Here is a 23,497-nt window from a genome sequence, read left to right as displayed (position 1 = left end):
AAATTGCCAATCTGTAACCGGCGGAATGTGAATATGGGCGTAAACAAGCATAAACCAGTGCAAGCAATTGGGGCCTGAGGAACGTGCTGAACGGAAACCGTATATTCCTTCTTTAAATACGAAAATGAAAGTTTCAAGCCATCTAACTATCATTCATGCAGATTAGCCACAGCAGGTTCAAGAACATCCAATCGTGGAAGCTTTTCAGTTTTTAAATGTGATTCAAACTGAAATGATATAAATGCATTCTAAGAAACAGAAAATACTGCGCCGGTCTCTGAGGATAAACATTTAAAAAATCACTCAAAATGGCAATGAAACACCAGAAATGGTGCTTAAAATAGGCTTAATTTTACCCATGTTTTGAACCAGTGTAACTGCAAGAAATTTGCATGTACATCTCTTTAGCCTGGTGCGGAGCCATTATAATGAGCCAAGATGCACTTGGACGCAGGGGTCAATAAACAGGCATTATAAACAGTGAGGAAATTCAAGCACAGCATCATTACGCACGTAACACACTTGCGGCCGATTTTTCTCAATCTTTTACTTCGGGTATTTGCTTGACGCCTCAATTACATGCGTCTCTGGGCACAAATACACAGGAAATTCCACCCCATAGTGTTTGTGACCCTATTCTATCAATCTCATATTGAAACAGAATTGTTTTAAAATATGTTGCTAAATATCCAGGCCTTGTATAATCTGCATGGCTTAAGTTGATCTCGTCTTTCAAACTATAGATGTGTGTTGTGTTCTGCTGACCCAAATAGATAATTCTAGAGAAAACTTTTATAAAAAAAAAATAAAAAAAATAGTTGTCGAATGTTCAGCCTCAAATTAGCTGATTGCACAGAATTCTTCATCTTGCTGGTTCCTGTTCCCCATTTAATTGATCTTGCTGATGCTTGTTTTTATTTAATGTAGGCAAATGGCTCTGGAAATCGCCACGGCATATTTTTGCTGTTGCAGTTTCAGGACCACTATTGTGCCCATAGCATATATTCCTAACTGGCAGAAATCCACAGTGTGTTATTGCTAGAGAAAACAACAGGCTGGTGAGTAACATGTATAAAATTGAGGATAATCTTTGTCCTCTTGAGACCTCTGCTGGTTCCTGATTCACTTGTCCTCTTTCAATGGATTGTGGATCAATCCTCATTCCTTCACTCCTGGATCAAGCAGCGCTGGATTTCATTTGCCCACAGTCTCCCAGGTTGGTTTTTTCCGCCACTCTCCAAGTTAAACCTTTGCTTCCCTGCTGACTCCCGAATCAGGCTTCATGCCGCATTGCTTCCTGCTTGGAGTTGTACCCTCTTGAAACAGTCCGTCCGATATTGGACTGGTTGCATTTCTAGCATCAGTTCTGATCTTAAGTTTTTTCTCCCCATTGCCACTGGTCCATTTAATTTGACGTTTCTCTCTGCCATCATGGCACTTTTCTATTATTTCAGAGCAGCAACTCCAACTATCTTGACCACTGTTCCTGGCAACCATCTTCTTCAGCTTGCTCTTCGAGGTTAACTTATCTAGCCAATCCTTAATATCCTCCTTCTTCTGACCCTCTCGGTGGATCATCAGTCACTGTCCCACTCCATATCACCCTCCTGACCATTAGCTCAGTCATGAACAACACCCTATCCTCAACAACAGCAACCTGCATTTATATAGTGCCTTTAATAATGTAGTAAAACGTCCCATGGTGTTTCACAGGAGCGTTACCAAACAAATTTTGACACCGAGCCACATAAGGGGATATCTTGGTCAATGGGGTAGATTTAAAGGAGGGAAAAGGTGGAGTGGTTTAGGGAGGGAATTGCGGAGCTGAGGGCCTCGGCAACTGAAGGCACGGCCGCCAATGGTGGAGCAATGAAAATCGGGGATGTGCAAGAGGCCTGAATTGGAGGAGTTCTGATATCTCGGAGGGTTGTAGGGCTGGAGGAGGTTACAGAGCTAGGGAGGGGCGAGGCCATGGAGGGATTTGAAAACAGGGATGAGAATTTTAAAATTGAGGCATTGGCTCCCAGTTAAGCAATGTAGTTCAGCGAGCACAGAGGTGATTGGTGAACGGAACTTGGTGCAAGTTAGGATACGGGCAGCATAGTTTTGGATGGGCTTAAGTTTATGGTGGAAGATGGGAGGCCGGCCAGGAATGCATTGGAATAGTCAAGCAAGTGGAGAGGTAACAAAGGCATGGATGAGGGTTTCAACAGCAGATGAGCTGAGGCAAGGCGGAGTCGGGCCTCATGGATGAATCCCTTTATATCCTTGTGCTGACAGAAACCTGGCTTACAGTCAATTATTCCATCCCCCTTACTGAAGCTCCTCTGCATCATTGCATGTTCCAAAACTAGTTCTGCCCAACATGCCACTATAGGGACATAGCTCATCAGCAAGTCCACCATGACCTCTTGTCTTTAATCATCTGAGCATCTCATCCTCTTCCATCCCTCCTGCTTCTCACTTAGAATCCTGTGTGTCCTGCCCTCTCAATCCAATGCTGACTTTTACTGAAGTCTCCTCCTTTAGCCTCTGAACCAAGTGAATCTGAATCTTCAGTTACTCCATCCTACACCTAAACTCTCCTCTCCGACTTCTCTGCTCCTGTCCGCAGCTCCCTCCAGAATGTCTGTTCATTTGCCAATGCAGCCCTGGCCATCCACCATGTTATTGGCCCAGTAATTCCGGCACAACGTGTGAGTACAGACGGGGTACTCACGCGTGTGCCCGGAGGAATTACCGGTTTTCAGCATGCACAGCGCATGCGCTGAAAACTGCATTTCCTGTCCTCTGACTCAAGGGGTTAAGAGGCAGAACGCGCGCGACTGCACAGGCAGCGCGTGCGCAGTGAAATTCCTTTTTTCCCCCAGAGTTGCGCGTGTGTAAAGGCCTCCGTCTTTACGCATTGAAAAACCACACGTAAGTACTTAGTTTTTCAGGTAAGTGGGCTTTTAGTACAATTGAGAATTTTTTTTTCCACAGGTTTGTTATTTTTAAAGAATTTACAGTAAGGTAAGTTTAGTTTTAGCCCCGATTTATTAAAAAAAAAATTCAAATTTTAAAATTATTGTTTAAAATAGTTTTTCAGAGTTATTTATTGTTCATTTACGTAGTGCAATGTTTTTTTAAATTTTCTTTCAGGTTTAAGTAGTGTTTTGGGGCCAGGAGTTTTCATGAGTTTGACAGCTCTTTCTGTCAAACTCATGAATGAGTTTCCCCCTCCCCTGATTGGCTGCACAGTGCTCACCTGATCCCAGCCGGCACATCGCACTAACTACGCCGCTGGATCAGGTAAGCACAGCGCGCCGAGATCAGAACCGGGCCAGTGACAGGAAATGCAAGCAGGCCCGGGCTTCAGATGTCGGTGCGCAGGGTGAGTGCACGCGCGGCAAGCACCCGATCCTAATTTCAGGGCCATTGTGGATGATTGCATTGACATTATGGCCTTGATGGAAACTTGGCTCACTGGTCCTTTACTGAAACCTCCCCACTTGGCTATTTGCCCCACCCTATCTGCTCTGGTGGCGGTGTGACCCTTATCACCAAATCTTACTTTGGTCCCTTCCTTACCTCCTCTGTACCTTCTTTGAGTACCTCGCCTTGACCCACCCTTCTTGCTTTACCTTTAAAATCATAATTCTCTTCCGCCTACCCAAGCCCTACTTGAGTTTCTCACACAGATATGCTCACTTCTTTCCTCCCTCAGCCCCTCTGCACTGAGCGACGACTCATCCTCTGTGATTTCAATATCCAAATCAACTTGCCCTCTGTGCTCTGATTTTGACCTGTCCACCCTAAACTTCTCCCTCCATATAAGCTCTCCTGTCCATCTCGTGGTCTCCCAATTCCCATCATCCCAATTACTGATCCGCCAGTTGCCTCTGCTAGTTGTAGTGTAACCTCATGACTTCAGTTACAGCCAGCCTTGCCCTTGATTAGGATTAGATTCTAACTGGGAATTTGACTCCATAGCACCTGGGAGCCCACTGACCCTTCACCTGACAGTGGTTGCAAAGATAAAGAAGCCTCACTGTTCCACAGCGTTTTTTTCACCCCATTTTTAAAAAATGTGATGCATTTTGTATTCTCTTGCTGGACCTAAAGGCAGATGAGGATCTCTTGCTTTTTGTTTTTGCCAGTCACACAAGATTTAAATGAATGCTCTCATTAAACTTGCATATATCTGAAGTTGCTAACTGTAACAGATTGTTGGTGTTCTAATGTTAGGATTTATCCTATCAATGAGTCAACAGTTCCAAGGACGGGCCTTTTCAAATCTCCAGGCCCAAAAAATTCAAACTGGACAAGCCAGCAAATAAGAAATGCAAGTGCAAATAGAACAGAGTTGTCTGGCCTTCCTACACTGTAATTTGTACTCCCCTGCTGCACAGGAATTATGAGTATTGTGTGGATTATAAGGATAGGTGTGGTGTACTTTGGTCAAATAGGGGTCATAACGTTTGTATAAAACATTTTTTAAAGGGAAAGCTCAATCATGACCAACGAAGACAGAAATTGCATGGAGCAAAATGTTGTCAGATGTTCATTAATTTTAATGTCTAAGTATGGAGGACTGATTAGAATATTTAAGAAAAATAGGGGAGAAAATTTGTGGCCACCACGAGAGTTGCCTGTGTCACTGGCAGCCCGGGTTAACGGCTGCTGAAAATGGACAAAGCGCTACCGGAGAGAAAATGGCGCTGGGGGCTAAAGATTTTTAGACCAGCGCTAACTTACTATGTAATGTCCTCCTGGTGGCGTTAGTGCAGGTATGGAAGTCTAAGTTTCCATCCTGAAGTGGCATTCCAGCTTCTAACAGCCTCTGGGAGCAAGACTATGGAGTTCGCAACGAATTGTAGGTAATTAAAAGGGCTATGAATTAAAAGGCCAATGTGTTCAGAATGAATAAAAATTAAATGAAGTGGAAAAAAAAATGCAGTTTTCAGCCCTAAGATCACCCTACCAAACCTCAAAAAATGGGAAAAGTGCTTCAACACTAACGCAAATGGCTCAGCAAACCAGGAAAGGGACACCCAGGGTCTCGCATGCAACACTCCAGCTTTGTGCAGGGGGTCAACACTGCAAGAGAGGTCCTCTACCCACAGGGGCCAGGAGGCCCTCCAGAAAGAAGGATGTGGGACCAGATCACTGAGGCCATCACTGCCAGCAGTGTCACTCCCTCACCACTTGACAGCAGTGTCACTCCCTCACCACTTGACTTCAGTGCCCAAAGAAGCTTTGTGACCTCAGACCACTGGTCAAGGTCAGTGAATGCATCTTCAAAAGCCGTCTCCGACCAACTGCACCACTAGCCTCACACTCAGCTGAATGCATGACTCTCCCCCCCCCCCCCCCCCCCCCCAAATCACTCGCCTACCAACAATCTGTACCAAACACAAGGCACATCTTCCATTCCTAGCCTCATCTCACCCCCTTGGAGGAGACGGTGCAGGCCATTCTTGGCAGGGGCATGGCTGAACCCTTGGCCAGTGGTGGGGCAGAAAGGATACAAGATTCTGGTATCCTCATACGTTATCCTCCTTCTGGCATGCACCTCTTGCTTTCCTGCCCTCCCCTCACCACAGCTCCACCCTTGAGCCTTCCTCATTTCACACACCTAAGAAATGCAGCCTGCCCAGCCAGTGGTTGGCCAAGAAGAGGGAGAGGAGAGTGAAGAAGAAGATGGTGATGATTGATTTGACACTTCCAGCCTCCAGCTCCTCAAGGTTGACCAGCAAGGCCATTTGCAGTGCCCCCCACTGAAAGTCAGCAGCCTGCCACCAGCCATGCTGCAGCCACTGGGGTAGCACTGCATGACATCAGGATTGACAAAGGCACACACAAGACAGTCACGAAGAGAATGCATATGGGTGATGAGTGGATTTGGATGTCGTATTGGATGGATAGATGTATAACGTTGGATTGGAAAGTTTGCTTTGTGGTGGCTTTTATTTTAACATCGTGGCCAAGAGGACGCTGTGGTAGTCAGTAACAGTAAGGTGTGGGACTAATATTGGAAGGGGAATTTGGGTTGTGGTCACTGGGACCGCAGGCAGATGATTTCATCCTTGACATCACGGCCAGAAAGGGGCTGCCTGGATTGCATCTTTCCTTTCGCTTCCTCCCCTTCGGCTTCTTCCTCTTCCCTCTGTGAGCGAATGCTGTAAATCTGAAATGGTAGCATAAAATGCTGGGAATAGGCAGCAGGTCGGGCAGCATCTTGATCCGAGACAGAAACTCTGTTTCTCTCTTCATGGATGTTGCCTGACCTGCTCAGTATTTGCAGCATTTTCTGTCTTGGCCTTCCTTTACCATTCGAGGCCTTGCAAGCATCCAGCAGCACTCTGACACACATTAAAAAAACAACTTTTAATCTCTATTGCAGCAAGCCACTATTTCAGTAAAATAAAATAAAAACCCAGTCCAAAAGCTTAAATTTAAACTTACCTGAAAGATGTGTGTGTGTCCCTTTAAGAGGTACTGTCATCGCCTCTGAGTCTGCTTGCATGCTAGATTTATCTGCTGTGCTTAGGACCCAGCGTGAACTCCGCGCAAAGGTCCAAGTTCACCGTGGTGACGTTAAGTCGGCGTGTGACGTCACCACTCCCTCATTTTACTTTGCAGGGCGATGATGGATCTTACAGGCAGCGCTGCTGGGCCTGGGAAAATGGAGGATGCCACAGGGCCCGCCACCAGCTGGCGAAAGTGCGGTGGCTGCCTTTTTTCCACCATTTTTTGATGGTAAAGTGTGGTGTAAAGCCCCCAAACTTTAGTCCATAGACTTGTAATTGTGTTCTATTTAGTAAGTTGAGAGATGGTTCATTAGTGTCTGGAGGTGAAAGAATAATTGCAGCAGATCCCTTTTGCAAATTAAAATTGAAGAGGAAAAATGACCTGTACAAGTCCTTCAGGGAAGGAGGAGAAAGGGACTCACTGGAATGAATCGAAGAAAATGGAGAAATATGTTAAGAGGGTCACCAGTGGGGCAGGGAGAGTCCTAAAAAAGGCATAGCATCTGAGGCCCAGTATAAAAGTTTTTAAAAAAAAAATCTTTCAGAGGGCAATCGGAGGAGGTGAAAACCATAAAATATGCAAATAGCTTGAAACCAAGGATGAACACACAATATTAAATATTCTGAATGAATATTCTCTGGGAAGGCATGAGCAACATATCCTTTTCAAACAAAGAGATCCCAAGTAGAATCAATGACTTTCACTATAAATGAGGTGGAAGTCCTAGACAGGCTAAATGGGCACAAAACAAATCAATCAATCAATCAATCCTTCGGGATAGATATTTTCCCGGAATACTTGGATGCCACGAAAGAGATTTGTGAGGCACTGACTATCTTTGAGGGAGTCTGAACATTGGGGGGAGGCACCAGTAGTTTGGAAGCCAGCTAATGCGATGTCCATATTCAAAAAGGTTGACAAAACAGACCTTGTAAAATACAGACCCAGTAGTCTTGCTTCCATTCCATGTAAAATAATTGAATCAATTAACAGGCGTGAACTTGAAAATGAGCTGCATTACAATAACCTAGTTAACAGCAGTCAGCACAGATCCAGCCTGACCAACTTCCTCGCCGCCTTTGAGGTAGTGATAACCTAAGTTGAATGTGATGAGCGCTATGATATGGTGTACTCTACTTCCAAAAGGCTCTTGATAAAGTCCCATGTATAATGTTATTTGATAAACTGAAAGCAATTTAGGGAAACCATGTGAATGGATAAAAACGGTTCAAGGCTGGGAAATAATGAGCAGGTGTTTGAGAAGATCTTTTCGGGTGGGGGAAGCCACTGAGTGGAGTATCTCTGGGCTCACTGCTGGGGACCACTACTGCTTGTAATTTACATAAATGGCCTGAAATCATTTACAAAACAATAGTATGCTACAACGGGAAATGTTAGGATCTATGAATTAAGATGGACCAAATGGCTTTCATCCATTATCTTGATTCAGTATAATAATCACAAGGTGTTTTGCATTTGTACATAAGCTTTTATACCATACTTTTGCAGTTATTGTAATTGAGTGCAGATGTAGATACTGACAGTTTATACAGTAGCATGTTTCAAATTAAGAATGAATAACGCAACTTATTTTCTTTTCCTTTCTTGTTTATTTTGGAGCCTCCTTAGATATTCCTGCTAATGTTGGGAGCTGACCATGTGGGTAAATGGTGAAAGGGGAGAAAATCTGTATCAAACACACATTCTTATTTAAATATTCTTTCGTTTGAGTTTGCTCCAATATTTGGGTCCATTACAGAACATTGTCTCAATGTTTGCCAAATACTTGTTCCTGAAGACAGCTCGCGCCCCCCCGACCCCCATACTTGTAGAAGTCAATGACGTTTTAAATTTATCCTAGAAACTTTGAATTTCTGTTGTAAAGTAACATTTTTATACAAATGTTATTAACTTTCACGTAGAAATTAATACCTTGACATTAAATGGAAAGAAACCACTTGGACTATTGTCCATTTAGCTAATTTGGGAAAAACAACAGGGAATGTAAACTTCCCCTAACCGAGCGATTTTAGGAGCGCTTATTCGACAGCACCTCCCAAACCCGCGACCTCTACCACATAGAAGGACAAGGGCAGCAGGTGCATGGGAACACTATCACCTCCGAGTTCTCCTCCAAGTCACACACCATCCTGACTTGGAAATATAATGCCGTTCCTTCCGCGCCACTGGGTCAGATTCCTGGAACTCCCTCCGTAACAACACTATGGGAGTGCCTTCACCACATGGACTGCAGTGGCACCACCGCCACCTTCTCGAGGGCAATTAGTGATGGACAATAAATGCTGGCCTTGCCAACGGCTCCCACATCCCAGGAACAAATTTACAAAAAAAAAATAAAAATACACAGCCCTTTAAAGATAGGCTTTCAGGTGGGAAAGTCCAAATGGGATTTTGACTTTTATATGCAGGGGTATTGAATACAAAAGTAGGGTGGCGAGGATTAATCTATACAGAGCATTGGTTACATTCATCCTTGTGCAGTTTTGGGCAAACCTTATAGGATGGACATTGGAACCTTGGAAAAATGGCATCATAAATTCAATTGGATGACACCAGGGATGAGAAGATATAGTTATGAAAGACTTTGGGGTGGGGGGGAGCTAGGGCTGTTTTTACGAGCAGCAAAAGTTAAGATCATATCTAATAGAATTGTTCAAAATTTTGAAAATGTTTGAGAGGGTTAACAGTGGAAAGATGTTGGTTAGTGAATCAGTAAGATTAAAAAGTTAAGAGGTAGAAGCATAAAGGGGTGGGTTAGCAATTTCTTTTGAAGCTAGCGGATTGTTAGAATATGGAATGCATTGCTAAAGTATCTATTGTTAGAAGCCAGTCATTCCATTCAAGAAGGAATTGGGTAACTCATGAAAAATAGTCAACATTGGTGAAAGAGCAGGGACATAAGAAATAGGAGCAGGAGTAGGCCGTTCGAGCTTGCTCTGCCTTTCAATAAGATCATGGCTGATCTTCTACCTCAACTCCACTTTCCCACCCTATCCCTATATTCCTTGAAAAGCTGAAGTCAAATTCTCAAACTGCCTTGGTCGGATTTGAACGTGTATTCTCTGGATTACCAGTGCAGTAACATAACCACGACACACTGAACCCCTGCACACTGAACCCCTACACACTGAACCCCTATAAAACAAATCAATTACAAAACAGTCCAGGGTGGAATTTGAACTCCTGCTTTCTGGATCATTAGTCCAGGTTTCCAGATTACAAGTAACATCACAACCAGACCTGATTAAAAGTAACATCACCACTCCACCACCAGACCTAGGATAAGAGTGGATAGCTTAGGTACCAACATGATGGGCTGAATGGTCTCCTATGCTGAAAATCCTGAGATTCTGGATGGCCTTTCACTGCCATGTAGGAGCCTCATTCTGAACCACATCTTAATTCTTAAGTACTGTTTTCAGCTGTCACTTTGCACACTTTGTCCATTTACTGATGAATTAGTACATTTCTTCATATTTCCAGTAGTCGTCTTCTGCAAAAACAGTTTTCACTGTACATTTTAACTGCAGTATTTACTTGGTCTTCAGTGAGTTTCCAGTTTGCACAGCACCCTCCCATAAGAGCACATTTGTATGTTGCTTTCAGAGTCTGCAAAAATGGTCAGAAACCCTTCCCTGGGGCTGAACCACATGACTTTTGTTTGCAGTATTTACTGACCTCTGATGTTTCAGCTGTCAGTTTTGCATATAGGAGATGATTTGTTTTATCCATTGTGAAGCCTATTTCCAAATTCTTAAATGAGGCCCATTGTAAACTGGGAGAAAATCCTTCTGCCCAGAAGATTTCCTGCTGTAACTCCATCTCGAGGTTTCAGACCCTCAGGAGCACGCTTCAGCTCGAGTCAGTAAAAAGTTGCATCAGGGCTGTTCACAGGAATGTTCCACAAAGTCAGCACTGGTTGAGCCGCATTCCACACAGAAGGCTGGGAGAAACCATATGGTCCACCAGCACAAACGCAGCTACTTTTAGTTCCTGGGACAGAAGTACTAAACCAGATTGTTTTGTAGCCACTACAGTGCAGTCTTACAAAAGAGCAAAAATGACTCGAGCATTGAAGGGGCAAGGCCATGAAGGAATCTACACAAGGATGCGAATTGTGGGGGACCTGGAGCCAATGTATGTCAGCAAGGACAGGAGTGGTGGGTGGGTGGAGACTTTGTGCGGGATAGGCTATGGGCAGCAACATTGTGGATCAGCTGAAGTTTCTAGTGGAGGATGGGAGGCTGACTGGGAGAGCATTGGAATAGTTAAGTCTGGATGTGACCAAGGAAAGGACGAGGGTTTTAGCAGCTGGCGGGCTGAGTCAGGGATGGAGGTGGCCAATGTTAAGAGGTGGAAGTAGACATGTGATGGAGAGGATATGGGCTTAGAAGTTTTGCTCCTGGTTGAATAGGATGCCAAGATTACAAATCTGCGGAAATGTTATTTCAGTGAGCCGAGTGGTTAATCTACGAAACAGGCTCCCTAAGGAAACGGTGGAAGCAAATGGTGTTGACTCATTAAAAAGCAAATTAGATAGATTTCGTTCAGAAAAAATACATTACAATACAGTATATGAGTAATTTGAGACATAGAATATGATTAGCGTCGCATACTTGGAAGGAACAGGTGACTTTGGACCTATGGTTCCCAAGCTTTCCACCACTTCCCTCACCTCTGTCTGGTTCTGTTATAGACTAATTGTAGAGATTGATTGCCATGATTAATCAACAACTCTATCATTGCATCATGTGACTACCAAGATGGTGGAAGGTGAACTAGATGGACCGTGATCTTTTTTCATCTTGCAGTTCCTATATTATGTAGATTGTGTGCAAGACTCCTAAGTGTGTGCACACCCAACAAAGTTGGCTTGTAATAAAAACAGAAAATGTTGGAAATACTCAGCAGGTCAGACAGCATCTGTAGAGAGAGAAACAGAGTTAACATTTCAGGTCGATGACCCTTCGTCAGAACTGGGGTTAGATTGTGTTGTTTTGACAGGCACTAGTCCTGTAAGTGCCACAAAATGACTTCAGTGGGAGTCTCATTGTGTTTCCCCATTAACCTGCAGTTTAAACATTTTTGGAATGATCGGGATGGGCAAAATACAACCCACAGGCTGTATCCGGCCCGCTAGAGCACGAGCTGCACATTCGTCTGAGTCTTGCAAGGGGGTGCCTGAGGAGAGCTCGCTCAGGGTTACTGTGGCCTTCTGAGTAGGCTGCAAACCTGAACCGGGGCAATTAAAAGAAATAAAGCTGCCTGGACTGATACTATATGTCTGCTGCAGATCTGCTATCCTTGTTCTACAGAGCAGGCCTAACAGCTGTCTGCAGCTCTCTCCCACTCTGGCTCCGTGAACTACTTTTCAAAAACCCACCAAATCCGCCGCTCATCGCTGGCTGGTGGGGGCGCTGCTGCGCGTGTGCACTGGACTCTCCTCTGTTGAGTCATAGCTGCTCATCTCAATGACTCTTTTAGTTTTACCGAAGAAAGAGACCGGCGCTGCGTCTTTCCACTCCAAAACAGATAAGGATTTGCTATATGTATATACAATCTTCTTGACAAATTAATCCAATGAAATATTAAACTGCAAAAAATTCTATGTTACATCGGTTGCACAAAAAAAACCTTGCATCATATCTGCACTAATCACCCAGTCTTTAAAAGCTGCAAATGGAAAGCAATAATTGACAAATGTGAGTAATCAGTTATTTTTCAAATATGAATAAAATTACATATGGTCAGTTTAAGTTTTAAATATAATGTATACCTACAAATGTGACACTCAATCACTGGGACATTCACCCTGCCACTCTCATTACTATCACATATAGCTAGTTCTATTACTGCAGGAGATTTTAAAATATATCATTGTAGGAATACATTTTCAACAATATTATTTTCCAATATTACTAATTACATATACAATATTATATAGATAGCAAAAAGAATGGTTTGCTCCACTCCCTGTACCCAGAGTACAACGGCAGGAGAGTACTCATCACCGTCTTAGACACAGGAGCGGATCCCGTACCACAAGGACTCCAGGTAATGGCACGCGATTGTAGTTCAGGCCTTGCGTAGCCTCGGGCTCCCATATTCAGTGCACTAAAAAGAGAACACCTCTCATGTTGGAGGCCCTGCAGACTTGAGCCACGTAGACTTTCAGTACAACGATCGATCAATCAATCATTTCATTCGTTTAATAACGGAAGGTTTTACTATTTTACACTGCGTTTTGTGTATTTAAGGTAGTATCTGACTAATAACTGAATTTATGCTTAGACAACGTTCCCCCTAAAAAGATTTTGTGCGCGCGGTCCCTTTAAATTTACATGCGCAGTATCTCTTTTTCAGCGGCGTGAGCGGCCTGAATGGGACCTCGTGATTGGTGCGGCACTGCGCACTTTAGGGGAACATTTGGTGTGCGGCCCTCAACAAATCACTAAAACATGTTAAGTGGCCATCCAGTCCAAATAATTGCCCACCCCGGCCTAGATAATGAAAGGCCTTAACTACAGCATGAGCAGGATCTGCCCTTTATAGATGCTCAGTCCCTTCAAAGACATGTCTGTGAAACATCTCAACTTGTTCTGTGTAAATGAGGTGACAGTAATAATGTAGTACTGCATCTGACTGACATAAACAAACCCAATTTCAAAACAATGGCTCATGTGGAAGTGAAGACTAGAACTGGATTTTGCACTGACATTGAGTGAACCAGTGGCATAATGTAACTCTAAACCATTTGAAATTGGTTTGAAACCCGATTTTTATACTGCTTTGTACTAGTGCAAGTGCAATGTATCCAGTGTGGTGTCTGTGTGCCACAGTATAATGCATGACAAAGAACATTCTGTCTGACGGAACTTGTGGGATTGTGGTATAATATGTGTAATTTTTGAGATATGGTGACTTTGGCGAAAAGAATTATACTGTACATGTGTGGGTGAATTTAATCTTTTTCGCAATTTAAATGGGGAGAGGGAAAGGAAAAACAAAAATATGATCCTAAATGTACATTTATTCATGTCTGTCACCCCTTCGGTTCTGTTTTTAAAATCTAGGCTAGAGACAGCTAGAGAACTGTCCCAGATGTGACGACATAAATGGGAAGCATTGTTCCTCCCACCATTCATCGGGTCAATTGAGCAAAGCTTTGTAGTTTTACAACGTGAACGAAACAATGAACTTGTATTCATATTGTGCCTTTTGAGATCCCAAAGTGCTTCACTGCTGACAAAGCATTTTGGAAGTGTAGTCACAGTTATTAAGTAGGTAAATATGGTAGTCATTCTGCGCACAGCGAAGTCTCTCAAACAACAATGAGATAAGTGACTGGATAATCTATTTTGGTGCTGTAGGTTGAGGGATGAATATTAGCCAGGACACTGGGATAACTCCCCTGCTCCTCTGCAAATAGTGCCACAGGGATCTTTTGCGTCCACCTGAGAGCGAAGATGGGGGTGCCTTGGTTTAAAGCCTCATCCAAAAGATGGCACCTCTGACAGTGCAACACTCCCTCAGTACTGCAGAGAAGTGTCAGTCTAGATTATGCGTTCGCGTCTCTGGAGTGGGGCTTGAACCCATGACCTGATTCAGGTGAGAATGCTACAATTGAGCTAAGCTAACATAGCTACTAGACTGTGGATAACCAGAAAAACATTGTTAATGAAAGTAATTTTTCATGTTGGTTATGTTGGAGCTGCAGATCAGCATTTTTCCTGAACATTGATGCAGAGCATTTCGTAAAGATCTCTGTGATTTTGTTTTTATTTCCATAAGTGAGATTACTATTTAGCACACGAGTGGAAATAAAATATTGAACCACACAAATTTCCATAAAATAGTTCCTTGTGTTTTAACAGTGATATCTGTGTGATTTCATAAGTCTAGTAACATTTTATGTTTTGCAGTTCTCCAGCCGCACTTAATGACATAGCAATGTGTTCTACTGCATGCTGTATCCCTTCAAGTTAGACTTCCCAAGTTCAGAAAATTTTAGGTTGGTAATCAGGAAACCTGTTGAGGGAGGGCTTGTGAAATTATTTAAATTTGTACATTTAATTTGGTGTGAAAATATGCAGTTACAATATATGGCAATGTAACAGTACAAAAAAATGGAGCATAAAAGAATGGATATTTAGGGCAGATTATGAAACCGCCCAAACCAGAGATTTAGCCAGTGCTTCATGAGTTGGCACATCGTCTGGTGGATAAAGATTTGTCTTCATGATATTTCCAACTTGTGTAGAATTGTGTTTGAGGTCCCTTAAATTTAGCTAGTAATTTAGATAACAGTAGCTATACCAATATGCAAGTTTTTTCCAATTAATATTGAGTGGAAAACTTCTGAGAGGATGCTATTTTTTTTTTATAGTGCAGCTGAATCCTACTGCACCTCATTCATTTTTTATTGATGGAACTAAATGCGCTTCCTGTTAACTTCCATTAACAGGTTTAATTTCAGACTTCTCTAAGTGGAGTATTTGATGGAAAAGATGAAAAAGTTTAAGCGCCGGCTTTCTCTGACCTTGCGTGGCAGTCAAACAATTGATGAGTCTCTGTCTGAGCTTGCAGAGCAAATGACTATTGAAGAGAACAGCAGCAAAGATAATGGTGAGTTATTTTTGTTAAATCTTTTAAATTAACAATGCAATTCTTTATTACTTAAGAAAAATCAATTTTTTTAACTGTTGGACTGCTGTAAGCTTCATTTTTAATCTGAATACTCTGCATTTATGTCTTCTACTTAAGATTTTTTAGAGCTGAGCTTTTAAAACCAGAGTGAGCGACGACACAACTGATTTTATTCTCGTATGACAAAATGGAGCATAATTTTGCTCATAGTTAAATCTGTAACGAGGGTTTTGGTCAAATTTACTCTGCTTCATGTAATTTTCTGCACCCTGTAATTTTCTAAAGCTTGGGTAGATTTCAGTATAGGAATGGAAGCCAGTTTATTGACTAAATATATGATTTTTTTTTCGTCAGTCAGGCTGCTGTAGAATATGCCAACTTTAGGGCTTTACAAAGTCTATTCTGTAGTTCTGAATTTCAAAATAACCATCATAATAATAGGCTGTTACATGGTACAGTGCTATGAGACTGAGGACAGATTGTACGGTTCTTTTGTGATCTGCCAATTGTCAGAACACTGTATTCTACAATAATGTTTTTTTTACATTAAATTACTGTGATTCAAAAGTTTTCTCTCAAAATATTGGCGGAAGCTGGTTTTGGTACCATCTCTCCAGTCACTACCATTAGTGAGTACACAAAGGTATGTGTAAAATATTATATCTGGGATTTTTGTTTGATTTTTCACTCTTCACAGAGCAGCCTCAAAATAGAGGAAAGTTACATGGAAGGTGGTTGGGAGAAACGGGCAGTTACTCACGCGCGCACACACACGATAGTACCAGGGGTCACAGTCTCAGAATAAGGGGTCGGCCATTTAGGACTGAGATGAGGAGAAATTTCTTCACTGAGGGTTGTGAATCTTTGGAATTCTCTACCCCAGAGGGTTGTGGAGGCTCGCTCGTTGAGTATATTCAAGACAGAGGTCGATAGATTTTTGAATATTAAGGGAATCAAGGGATATGGGGATAGTGCAGGAAAGTGGAGATGAGGTAGAAGATCAGCCATGATCTTATTGAATGGCAGAGCAGGCTCGACGGGCCAAATGGCCTACTCCTGCTCCTATTTCTTATGTTCTTAGTAGCAGACTTCAGCAGGATATGGACAGACTATGAAATGGGCAAGCTCATGTCGGATGAAATTTAATGCAGAGAAGTGTGAAGTTACGCGTTTTGGAAGGAAGAAGGAGGAGAGGCAATATAATCTAAATGGTACCATTTTAAAATGGGTGCAGGAACAGAGATCTGGAGGTTTACGTACACAAATCTTTGAAGGTGGCAGGACAAGTTGATAAGTATATGGGACCCTTGGCTTTATGAATAGAGAACTAGAGTACAAAGCAAGGAAGTTATGCTAAATCTTTATAAATCACTAGTTAAGCCTCAGCTGAAGTATTGGCCCAGATATTCCGATTCCGATCCCTACGGGTGGGTACGCGCTGTGTACCCACCCGTAGGGACATCGGAAATGCTGGTTTCAGGCATGCACAGCCCATGCACTGAAAACTGGCATTTCCGATCTGTCAAGAATGCTCTTGACAGATCCTCTGCCTGCCCTGGAGAAGGGCCTCTGCGGGTGGAGAGTTCTGCTTTTTGGAGACCCTCCGCCCACAGAAAACCCTTACAATTCTTACGCCTGGTAAAAACAGGTGTAAGGCCTGCTTTTACCAGGATAAGAGTTGAAACAAGTTTTTTTTTTTTTAATTTAATTTTTTTTTCACTGATTTATTAAAAATACTTTTAAAAAGGTAAGTTTATTTTTAGCCTCGTAAAAAAAAACTTTAATTATTTTTTTCAAAATTTTTAAAAAAAATATTGTAATTTCAAGTCATTTTAAAAATGTATTTAAAGTTTTACTATGTTTTTGGGGTGATCTCCATTCATATATTTGACAGGTCTCCCTGTCAAGTGTATGAAGGGAGATTCCCTTCTTTGATTGGCTCCCCATGGCCCACGTGATCCCAGGGACGCTGCAAACTGCCTGCGCCTCTGGGATACGTGAGCCCTGCGCACTTGGAGTTTGGAGAGGCCCAGGATCGGAAGTGTGTGCGTCCCGGGAGCCCTCAGATAAGGGAGGCCTGCGATCAGAAAATACGGGCCAGTGTGTCCAGTTCTGGCACTACGCTTTAGGAAGAATGCCAAGGCCTTGGAGAGGGTGCAGAGAAGATTTGTTCGAACGGTACCAGGGATGAGGGACTTCAGTTATGTGGAGAGACTAGAGAATGTTCTCGGAGTGAGAAGGTTAAGTGGCGATTTAATCGAGGTGCTCAAAATTATCAGGGGTTTTGATAGAGTAAATAGGGAGAAGCTGTTTCTACTGGGAGGGTCGGTAACCAGAGGACACCGATTTAAGGTAATTGGCAAAAGAACCAGAGGGGAGATGAGAATTTTTTTTACACAGTGAGTTATGATCTGGAATGCACTGCGCGGAAGGGTGGTGGAAGCAGATTCAGCAGTAACTTTCAAAAAGGAATTGAATTAAAGAGGGAAACATTGCAGGGCAAAGAGCAGAGGAATGGGACTAATTAGAAAGCTCTTGAGCCAGCACAGACACGCTGGGGTGAATGGCCTCCTTCTGTGCTGTATGATTCCATGTTTCTGTGAAATACGCACCTAGATCCAAAAAGTACATACGAATTAGGAGCAGGAGTAGGCCACTCAGCCCTTCGAGCCTGCTCTGCCATTCAATAAGATCATGGCTGATCTGATTACTCCACATTCCCACCTACCCTCGATAACTTTTCACCCCCTTGCTTACCAAGAATCTATCTACTTCTGCCTTAAAAATATTTAAAGACTCCGCTTCCACAGCTCTCTGAGGAAGAGAGTTCCAAAGACTCATGACCCTCTGTGGGAAAACATTTCTCCTCATCTGTCTTAAATGGGCGACCCCTTATTTTTAAACAGTGACCCCTAGTTCTAGATTCTCCCACAAGAGGAAACATCCTCTCCACATCCACCCTGTCCAGACCCCTCAGGATCTTATATGTTTCAATCACGTCACCTCTTATTCTTCTAAACTCCAGCGGATACAAGCCTAGCCTGTCCAACCTTTCCTCATAAGACAACCCACCCATTCCAGGTATTAGTCTAGTAAACCTTCTCTGAACTGCCTCCAACGCATTTACATCCTTCCTTAAATGAGGAGACCAATACTGTACACAGTACTCCAGATGTGGTCTCACCAATGCCCTGTACAACTGAAGCATAACCTCCCTACTTTTGTATTCAATTCCCCTCGCAATAAACAATAACATTCTATTAGCTTTCCTAATTACTTGCTGTACCTGCATAGTAACCTTTTGCGATTCATGCACTAGGACACCCAGATCCCTCTGCATCTCAGAGCTCTGCAATCTCTCACCATTTTAGATAATATGCTGCTTTTTTATTCTTCCTGCCAAAATGGACAACTTCACATTTTCCCACATTGTACTCCATCTGCCAGATCTTTGCCCACTCACTTAACCTATCTATATCCCTTTGTAGCCTCCTTATGTCCTCTTCACAATTTACTTTCCTACCTATCTTTGTGTCATCAGCAAATTTAGCAACCACACCTTCGGTCCCTTCATCCAAGTCATTTATATAAACTGTAAAAAGTTGAGGCCCCAGCACTGATCCCTGTGGCACACCACTCGTTACATCTTGCCAATCAGAAAATGACCCATTTATGCCTACGCTCTGTTTCTTGTTAGCTAGCCAATCTTCTATCCATGCCAATATGATACCCCCTACACCATGAGCTTTTATTTTCCGCAATAACCTTTGATGTGGCACCTTATCAAATGCCTTCTGGAAATCTAAGTACAGTACATCCACCCTTATCCACAGCACATGTTACTTCCTCAAAGAACTCCAATAAATTGGTTAAACATGATTTCCCTTGCACAAAACCATGTTGACTGTGCCTGATTACTTTGAACTTTTCTAAATGCCTTGCTATAACATCTTTAATAATAGCTTCTAACATCTTCTCTATGACAGATGTTAAGCTAACTGGCCTGTAGTTTCCTGCTTTCTGTCTCCCTTTTTGAATAAAGGAGTTACATTTGCTATTTTCTAATCTAACGAAACCTTCCCCGAATCTAGGGAATTTTGGAAAATTAGAACCAACGCATCAACTGTCTCACTAGCCACTCTTTTAAGACCCTAGGATGAAGTCCATCAGGACCCGGGGACTTGTCAGCCCGCAGCTCCAACAATTTGCTCAGTACCACTTCCCTGGTGATTATAATTTTCTTGAGTTCCTCCCTCCCTTCCATTTCCTGATTTACAGCTATTTCTGGGATGTTACATGTATCCTCTATAGTGAAGACCGATGCAAAATACCTGTTCAATTCAACTGCCATCTCCTTATTTTCCATTTATTAATTCCCCAGACTCACTTTTTATAGGACCAACGCTCACTTTGTGAACTCTTTTTAAAATATCTATAGAAATTCTTATCTGTTTTTATATTTCTAGCTAGCTTTCTCTCGTACTCTAATTATTCTCTCATTAATCTTTTAGTCATTCTTTGCTGTTTTTTATATTCTGCCCAATCTTCTGACCTGCCACCCATCTTTGTGCAATCATATGCTTTTTCTTTAAGTTGAATACTATCTTTAACTTTTTTTAATTAACCACAGATGGTGGGTCCTCCCCTTGGAATTAATTTCTTGTTGGAATGAATCTATTCTGTGTATTTTGAAATATCCCCTTAAATGTCTGCCACTGCAACTCTATTGACCTATCCCTTAACCTAATTTGCCAGTTCACTTTGGCTAGCTCTGCTTTCATGCCCTCATAATTGCCCTTATTTAAGTTTAAAATACTAGTCTTGGACCCACTCTTCTCTCTCTCAAACTGAATGTAAAATTCAATCATATTATGATCGCTGCTACCTAGGGGTGCCTTCACTGAGGTCATTAATTAACCCTATCTCGTTGCACAATACCAGGTCTAGTGTAGCCTGCTCTCTGGCTCCAGAACATGCTCATAGAGTCATAGATTTATACATCACAGAAAGAGGCCCTTCGGCCCATCGTGTCCGCACTGGCCATCAAGCCCTGTCTATTCTAATCCCATTTTCCAGCACTTGGGTCCGTAGCCTTGTATGTTATGGCGTTGCAAGTGCTTATCTAAATGCTTCTTGAATGTTGAGGGTTCCTGCCTTTACCACCTCTTAAGTCAGTGAGTTCCAGATTCCAACCACCCTCTGGGTGAAAAAGGTTTTCCTCAAATCCCCTCTAAACCTCCTGCCCCTTACCTTGAAACTATGCCCCCTGGTTATTGACCCATCTACTAAGGGGAAAAGTTCCTTTCTATCTACGCCCCTCATAATTTTGTAAACCCCAAAAAGGTCCCCCCTCAGCCTTCTCTGCTCTAAGGAAAACAACCCCAGCCTGTCCAGTCTTTCTTCATAGCTGAAGCGCTCCAGCCGAGGTAACATCCTTGTGAATCTCCTCTGCACCCTTTCCAATGCAATCACATCCTTCCTATAGTGTGGTGACCAGAACTGCACACAGTATTCCAGCTGTGGCCTAACTAGCGTTTTGTACAGCTCCATCATAACCTCCCTGCTCTTGCCTTCATTAGCCGAGGCATAGAATACAAGTATCCCATATGCCTTTTTAACCACCTTATCTACCTGTTCTGCTGCCTTCAGGGATCTATGTACATGCACACCAAGGTCCCTCTGATCCTCTGTCCTTCCTAGGGTCCTACCATTCATTGTGTATTCCCTTGCCTTGTTAGTCCTCCCAAAATGCATCACCTCACACTTTTCAGGGTTAAATTCCATTTGCCACTGTTCCACCCATCTGACCAACCCGTCTATATTGTCCTGTAGCCTGAGGCGTTCCTCCTCGCTATTTACCACTCCACCAATTTTCATTGCATCTGCAAACTTACTGATCATACCTCCTACATTCATATCTAAATCATTAATGTACACGACAAACAGCAAAGGACCCAGCACCGATTCCTGTGGTACACCACTGGACACAGGCTTCCAGTGACGAAAACAACCTTCGACCATCACCCTCTGCTTCCTGCCACTAAGTCAATTTTGGATCCAATGTGCCAAATTGCCCTGGATCCCATGGGCTCTTATCTTCTTGACCAGTCTCCCATTCGGGACTTTGTCAAAAGCCTTACTGAAGTCCATGTAGACTACATCAACTACACTACCCTCATCCACACACCTAGTCACCCCCTCAAAAAATTAAATCAAATTGGTCAGACATGATCTCCCCCTAACAAAGCCATGCTGACTATCCCTGATTAATCCTTGCCTCTCCAAGTGGAGACTAATTCTGTCCCTCAGAATTTTTTCCAATAATTTCCCTACCACTGATGTTAGGCTCACTGGCCTGTAATTCCCTGGTTTATCCCTACTACCCTTCTTGAATAATGGTACTACGTTAGCTGTTCTCCAGTCCTCTGGCACATCCCCTGTGGCCAGAGAGGTTCTGAAAATTTGTGTCAGAGCCCCTGCAATCTCCTCCTTTGCCTCACACAGCAGCCTGGGATACATCTCGTCTGGGCCTGGGGATTTATCCACTTTTAAGCCCGCTAAAACCACTAGTACCTCCTCCCTCAACACTAATTTGTTCAAGTATATCACAATCCCCCTGCTTGATTTCTATGCCTAAATCACCTTTCTCCATAGTGAACACAGATGCAAAATACAGGAAACTTTCTGGTATCCGGCACTGACGGGACCAAGTTGGTGCCGTCCCATCAAAACTGCCGTATAAACCAGCGCTAATGTTAAAACATACGGAGCTTTTCAGCTCCATGTGAATCAACAAACCCTGTTGCTTAGCAACAGCTTCAAAACAGTCGGCCGCAGCTTAAAAGCATCCCTGTCGCTAAGCAACAGCTTCAGCTTGACCTTGCAGAGCCGGACTTTTGGGGGGGGGGGGGGGAAAAGCAACGAGAAGTAAAAAAAACTTATAGGAAACGGCTCCTGAATTTTGCCGGTAGATAGAGCTTTCTGGACTTTTAACCTCCGGTTAAACAAAAGTTTCCTGTAGTCATTTAAAACCTCACCCACATCTTCCGACTCTACACGCAGATTGCCACTTTGGGCCCTACTCTTTCCCTGGTTATCCTCTTGCCCTTAATATACTTATAAAACACCATGGGATTTTCCTTTACTTTGCCCGCCAGTGTTTTTTCATGCCCCCTCTTCGCTCTCCTGATTTCTTTTTTAAGTACCCCCCTGCACTTTCTGTACTCCTCTAGGGCTTCCATTGTTTTTAGTCCTTTGTATCTGCCAAAAGCCTCCCTTTTTTTCCTAATCCATTCTTGTATATCCCTTGACATCCAGGGTTCCCTGGGCTTGTTGATCCCACCCTTGACCTTTATGGGAACATGTTGCCATTGTACTCTCTTTGCTTTCTGAAAGACTCCCACTGCTCTGATGTGGATTTTCCTACAAGTAGCTGATCCCAGTCCACATTGGCCAGATCCTGCCTTATATTAAAATCGGCCTTCCCCAATTTAGAACCTTTATTTCTGGTCCATCTTTGTCCTTTTCCACGACTACCTTAAATCTCAGCGAATTATGGTCACTGTCACCAAAATGCTCTTACTGACACTTCTACCACTTGCCTGGCTACATTCCCTAGAATTAGGTCCAGTACCGCCCCCTCTCTTGTAGGACTTTCTACATGCTGGCTCAAAAAGCTCTCCTGGATGCACTTTAAGAATTCCTCTAAGCCTTTCACACTCTGACTATCCCAGTTAATATTGGGGAAGTTGAAATCTCCTATTATTTCTATACTTCTGAGATTTGCCTACATATCTGTTCTGCTATCTCCCCTGACTGTTTGGGGGCCTATAGTACACTCCCAGCAAAGTGCTTGCCCCCTTTTTATTTTTAAGTTCTACCCAGACATTATTACCCTTGAGGTTCTGCTATTTAATTTAGCCCCTAGCTGCTCATACTCTCTCAGCAGAACCTCTTTCCTAGTTCTACCTATGTCGTTGGTACCTACATGGACTACGACCACTGGCTCCTCCCCCTCCCACTGCATGTTCCTCTGCAGCCCAGAGCAGACAGTCATAGTTATACAGCACGGATAGAGGCCCATCGTGTCCGCGCCGGCCATCACGCCCTGTCTAATCTAATCCCATATTCCAGCATTTGGTCCGTAGCCTTGTATGCTATGGCATTTCAAGTGCTCATCCAAATGCGTCTTGAATGTTGTGAGGGTTCCAGCCTCCACAACCCTGGCACCAGGCAGGCAACACAGCCGTCTGGACTCTCGCTCTTAGCTGCAGAGAACTGTATCTATCCCCCTGACTATGCTGTCCCCAATTACCAC

At 43.1% G+C, this 23,497-nt stretch overlaps 1 protein-coding gene across 4 annotated transcripts in view; it reads left to right on the top strand.

The window, feature by feature from the left end:
• Window positions 1–23,497, top strand: part of cdk17 (cyclin dependent kinase 17) — a 251,513-nt gene that overhangs the window by 95,889 nt on the left and 132,127 nt on the right. For 3 of the 4 annotated variants that reach the window (XM_086009899.1, XM_086009896.1, XM_086009900.1), the window contains one exon: window positions 14,999–15,159. In XM_086009899.1, the coding sequence (XP_085866025.1) occupies window positions 15,033–15,159 (127 nt within the window). In that variant the 5' untranslated portion in view covers window positions 14,999–15,032. Of the gene's footprint in view, window positions 1–14,456; window positions 14,546–14,998; window positions 15,160–23,497 lie in introns of all 4 variants that reach the window. The other variant, XM_086009897.1, reaches the window with a different exon arrangement.

This window comes from Somniosus microcephalus, chromosome 17 (assembly GCF_052327205.1).
Source record: "Somniosus microcephalus isolate GS21.2 chromosome 17, FLI_Smic_1.0, whole genome shotgun sequence".
NCBI lineage: Eukaryota > Metazoa > Chordata > Chondrichthyes > Squaliformes > Somniosidae > Somniosus > Somniosus microcephalus.
This window is presented reverse-complemented; position numbering and strand designations above follow the sequence as displayed.